The following is a 6,000-nucleotide window of genomic DNA, read 5'->3' on the forward strand; positions in this document are numbered from 1 at the left end:
AAGCCTAAAACGTCAKGGAAAAAAGTAGCTGGAGCCATTAAGCACCTTCCACCACAGTTAAATCTGAAGGGTAGGCATATACACAATCTTAGTTCTGAAAAATTACTCATTATTAAATAAGTATTTTATACTTACTCTACAAGACTTCTGACATCTCAGAGTTGCTTTAAAACTGCACTTATGTTCTAATAGCTGCCTGTTAACTCCATTCACCAAAACTGCACTGTTGGTGATACTTGGAATYAGCACTACTGCGTTTAAGTTCATAAGGCTATAGGTACAAGTACCGGTTTCATTAATACGGACTAATTGGGGAAAAATTCTAGAAGTAGGGTACAGATAAAATTTAAGTGCTACTTTCCTTTTATTAAATTATTTTATACTCTTAGYAATTAGCTATCAATCATTATTTAAATAACATTGTAATTGTTCAACTTAAACTTGGCAGAAATTTTATTTTTTTGCTCTTTTAATGAGCTGTGGCTGTTCAGCTTYTCATATAGAAAAATTTTGACATTTTGCTGTTCAAAACTCAGACTGCAAGCATCCTGAGATGCCAAGAGCTTTATGAGTTCCACATGATACACACAACTCAAAGTTTTTCTTTAAGTTCGCAAGTTTTAAGACTTGGTTTGACCTTTTGCAAGCCCCATAGCCAGCTAACTTACAGCCAGACCACTAAGGCACCGCTTAGGTGAGACTGCAAGCACTGATGCTGCTGTGCTGGTCACTCCTGTAGATGCCCTGTGCTTGTGAGAGACTGACTGCTCACGACTGCTCTTTAGAAATAAGCGCTTGCATGTAGCCCAGTTTTAAATGCTCCCTTGGAATCAGTGCAATGCAAACGCAGGCTGACGAGGTTCACTGAACAAGGTCCTGCTCAGCTAGTGTCCAGTGCTGAGGCCCCAACATCTCCRAGTCACTTAGGACACTCAGAAGCTTAACTGCTTTCAGCACAGGAGCGACACGTAAGCACAGACTAATGACTGAAACATGCTATATACAAGCTCAATAACCACTAACAATGGAAAAATAACACATTGCAATAGTTTTATTAAGTTCGTAATACATAAGAACTAAAATACATATCTATATCCTCAGCTACTGCTAACATACAATATGGCAAAAGGAGTTGCAAGAGCCTTTTCTTCTAATATTTAAAACAGAACTGCAGTAAGCGCTATGTTTGTATTTGGAGGCTCATAATTAGCAAACATTTTCACCTGATTACCCAGGAAACAATATTTTCTACAGCAGGAAGGGGGTTTACAAGTAAATTACTACTTTCTCACTATAGTAGGGTACAGATATTTGTAATAGAAATGCTCATAAAATAGATTAAGTCCACCACAACATATTTACTTTAGTTGATCTGAGAACACAAAAATAATCTACGAAATGTAAAAGAAATAAGGACAACAGACAGCCTGAACAACAGATGGCATTTTTCAGAATACACCAGTTTCTCAATGTCTGAACTCCATGGAATTTTTATAAAATCATAAGCATTTAGCCCAGGGATTTAAAAAATATGTATTCCCATACATAGACACATAAATAAATGCGTGTACAGGCACGCACATATGTGCCTGTGTATTCACAGCAGGCACATTTTTTTGATAGAGAGGGGCAAGACAGCAGTTGCCACAAATCCATAAAACATTCAGCCATGGTCTAAGCAGTTTTCCAACTGATTTTTAAACAGAACTGTACCTACAGAGTTCTAAAGGACTTGCGCTTTTATATAAATATTTTCTTTCTGCTGTAGCCAAAATTTATGCAAACACACACACAAGGGAGACAGAGAGCGTATGCAAGAGCATACATAACAGAAGATTACTGTGACCAGTACCTTTTAAAACACAGCCTTTTAATGGAGGACTTCACATAAAACTTCTGATTTTACCCACTTTCTTGCAATCAGCCCCACTTATAATTGGAGCAAATTAAAGTGGCAATTTACACCTTTTATGCATCTAAAACTTTCATTAATCTCCTTGAGCAAATAATAAGAGTCATTCTGATCACTGATAGGGAGGGGAAAAAAAAAAGTGTGTGTCTAAAAAAGTAGACGAGGCCAACATGGCCAGTTCCCCATCACTATAAATCTTGACGGAAGAAATATGGAGCCATTTCCATGAGTGAAGTATCTAGGGGTGAAATAGCAGATATTCAATCACTAGTAACAAACCAATTAGTTTATCGGAARGACTCCACTGAAGAGTAGCTGGTCTCTTACTGACCAGCCAATATAAGCAACTAGGATAAAGCCTTAATTTTCTGGTTTGTATGCTGAAAGACAATTTTATTGGTCGCCTGTGAGTGTCACTCCAAACACCTGATTTCTCTCTCCAGAGTTATCACTCTTTTTCCCTACAATTTTCAATCTCTCCTGAGATAAAGTAGAGGACAGAAGCCACAAGAAGGAATAAGACAAAGTGTAATTTGACCTCCATAACATATGGCATAAGAAAAAAAAAAAAAAAAAGCATAATGAGAACTTTAGAAGATCCATTGACATATGGAAGAGTTTGTAGCAACTGAAAATTACTATGAACTCTCACTCTGAGTTAGAAATCAACTATTAAAAGAAATCAAAAATCTTGGAAAAAGCTCCAAAGTCATTGAGATGAACCCTGTCCACAAAGGATTGTTCAACCAGCCTATATTTGTCCATTAAAAAAGCAAAGTCATAAGCATTAACCCATAGAATTGCAGAAAAAGCATTAAAACTTTGCTTGATCTTGCCAGCTTTCAGAGACACATATTATAACCTCCAAGCTTCCACTTCACAAAATGATCTGCCACACAAAGAAGGGAACAGCAGCCGATTCATTCGGAACATCKACCACCAGCAAAACCAACCATCGCGGCAGTTCTTTAGACTGAGTGCTAAGCGGAGGACATCGGCAGTATAAGAGTGAGCACTAAGAGACTGTACATCCTTGAAGAACATTTCAGGCAGTATAAATTGCAGTGAGAGAAGATAAATAAACCCTCCTGAACAGCCCAAATACCACCAATTTCTTTGAATTAGACTTCTATATTTTCTGAAGAAGTTTTAACATTTTGGATGCTATTCTTCTGAATACATTGAGTCACTTTTCCATTAATTCCTAATTCTAATTCATTTTCTTGATAAGGAGTGACATTTAAATTATGTGCTCCCACCCRAACACTCGAGGGCTATTTAGGCCCACCAGCACGTGTCCACACTGCAGAACTCTACTGCTATTCATCAGACAGCCAGAACTGTAGATACCCATTCCTTCATTTTTCCAATTGTCCATTAAAAAAAATTAAAAAAAATCATAGTGTTTTTTCCTCAGTTTGGCTAAATCTGCTCTTTCCTTTGTTACTTCTGCCTTTCACTCTCTCCAGGCTCAACTTCTATTGACTTACTGAACTGCGTCCTTCTTTCTTTTATCTACTGCACATTATCATCCCTCACACACTGTTTTCCAACTCTCAAATAAGTAATTCGGATTCAGCCTTGTCACCAGTAACACCAAAAGCACAGATGCTAAAATATGGTGGGGGTGGAGGGGGTTCTTAAACCAAAAAAACACCTAATAATCATATCAGTTGATTATGCCCATCATCTTCCTACTTCCTATGAAATTCAATTATATATAGTTGTGCTTCTTTCTAATAAAGTATCAYGCCAGACTTCTTCAGAGTAGAGAAGAAGCTTAATAAACATGCTAAGTTCTGCATAGGAGCAATTCCATATGGTATAAACAAAGGGTCTTTTCAGTTCTCTGCTCATAAGGAAGCAGCAACTTTTAGCAGTCTTAGATTGGAGTAGAGATGAATATGGACCAAATGTGCTTTAAACCAAGGTAGAAAGATGTATCTGAGCCAAAGCTTCTCAAAATATATGTGCTTTTATAATTAGAAATCAGTGTGAAAAACACAGTCATGTTCTCAGATGGAAGATGCCAGGAGTATATTAAAAGGTTATATTCTTACCAAAAATTCTAAAGGGACATTCTACAATATATATTAATAAAGATCTTCATCTTTGGAAGTTTGAAAGGCTATTTATAGCAATAGAGACAGATCAGCTGAAGTGATTTAACATTTGATTTTTAATAGAAGCTGCCTGAAATATATTTTAGTACGTCAAAGCTATTAGTTATCAAATCATGCTACATCACGACTAAGCACTCTAACATAAATAATAAAATAGCCTTCATGGCTGTATATGTACACTATTTATTTCACAGTTAAGGAATTTATTACACTATCAGTACAACTTTCCCTTTTTAACACGTTGAGAACTTGGGGGGTTATGAAGCCACCCAAGATCAGGATTGTTAGATTACAAGACTGTTTTTAAAACCAAGGAAGAAGAAGAAAATAAAATAAAATAAAAAAAAACCCACAATCTATGATGAACAGCAAGATAAAACACAGTCCAAAAGTTGTGCCAGACTATTCTCACTCTTGCCTGATCCATCTCTCCTGAAATTGCCCAGCAGAAAGATAGCAATATATTGTGCAATTATTCAAGTGCATCAAACATTTCTACAGTAGGTCCTGGGTTCTTAACCGCAAGAGTGAAATATTACACACATATTGCCATCTCATGGTTATTTCAAACATTAGTTTAATATTTAAAATTCTATTTCCTCATAGATCAATATACAGAATTCATACTAAACAAAATCTCTATCAGATTTACAATGTGAAAGCACCAGCTTTACATTTGAAGAGGTGAAAAAAAAAAAAWCTGCCTCAGATTCTCCCGTAGTAGTTACTATTTTTATGACTTGGCTCAGACTTGCTTTAATTTCTTTATTTAGTGAGAAACTGCAAGCTTGCCAACTCCAGGAAACGTTAAGTACTCCAGTAAATTCATCATCGATATAGGTCATGCATTCGAGGGAACAGGAACAGGGCAAGTAAGTTCGGTTCCACGGCGCCCAGAGGGAATTTTGGAATGGAGTGGTGAAGGAGGGGAGCGAGGAGCACCACACTGAGCCCCCTCTGCCCTGTGCCCACTTTGCTGGGCTCTGCCCAAGCACTACACGGGGCAGCTCGGCCAGGCTAGCGCTTTCCTCCAGCAGCTACGCTCAGCGGGCAGCGTAGCACAGGTGTTGCCAGCACCGTCGTGTCATTCCTCCCCCATTAAAGTTCAGAAATCACCGCAATCAGGTCCAAGCAAGTCAGCAAAAGCACAGGGAAGCCAAGAGATGCAGAGGTAGCAAACTGCAGCATATCTGCACGCAAGCGATTTTCATACCCGAGGCAGACCTTCCAGAGCATCCRGCCAAATCACCTGAACAGCTCAAGAGCCTTCAAAATTGTCATTGATTAAAAAATCATAATAACAACACAGATGATTTTTGGAGCTCTATTCCAGCAAAAAAGCCTCTCTATGTAAGTGCTCAGACCTCGAGTAAACAAGTTTCTGCCTTTTCCCCCACTTTTTAGAGCCAAGCCTCCAGCTGGTCCCAATACCTGAAATGCCTGGAATCACCTGGYGCCCTAAACCCAGCCCTGCTTGATGAGAAACGTGTTGCAGCTGCCTCACCCGAGGAGTTCATAGCTTCTTCCCAGACTTTGCTCCCCAACCTGCAAGTGGTTTGACCCCAACCATGGGGCACACAGACCCTGGCCAAGAAGAGTCCCCCAGCTCTCCRCTCCCACACTGCCATGGCCAGGCTCAGGACCCTCTGCTCGGGAGGAACCCACAGATGCTCTGCGGGTGCATGGGGACCTCGGGGCACGCCTGAAGCCGCCGGTGCCTCCCCGATGCGCGCGGGGCTCCATCCGCGCCCCGCGCACGCGGCCATCCCGACGGCAGCGCAGGGAGCCAAGGCAGCCAAAGAAGGGGGAAAACGGGCATGGCGGGAGAGACATTACCAGAGTTTTGTTGCCGTTCTTGCTGAGGGGACCGCGGAAAACTCCCTTGATGTTGCGAAAGTGCCCGTTGCTGAGGTGCGCCGAGCTGATCACGATGTAGTAGCACTCCATGGGGCCGCGCGGAGCGGC

The 6,000-nt window shown here is 40.3% G+C and overlaps 1 protein-coding gene across 2 annotated transcripts in view; it reads right to left on the minus strand.

Moving 5' to 3' along the window:
• ZNF804A (zinc finger protein 804A) overlaps positions 1-5,982 on the minus strand; it is a 122,783-nt gene extending 116,801 nt beyond the window's left edge. For both annotated transcript variants that reach the window (XR_003251395.1, XM_026052106.1), the window contains exon 1: positions 5,872-5,982. Coding sequence is in view for 1 of the 2 variants with exons in the window: in XM_026052106.1 (XP_025907891.1) it covers positions 5,872-5,982 (111 nt within the window). In the remaining variant the exon portion in view is untranslated. The remainder of the gene's footprint in view (positions 1-5,871) is intronic.
• Between the last annotated feature and the right edge of the window lie 18 nt (positions 5,983-6,000).

The sequence above is a fragment of the Nothoprocta perdicaria genome, unplaced genomic scaffold (genome assembly GCF_003342845.1).
Source record: "Nothoprocta perdicaria isolate Ctin4 unplaced genomic scaffold, notPer1 scaffold_83, whole genome shotgun sequence".
In the NCBI taxonomy this organism is placed as follows: domain Eukaryota; kingdom Metazoa; phylum Chordata; class Aves; order Tinamiformes; family Tinamidae; genus Nothoprocta; species Nothoprocta perdicaria.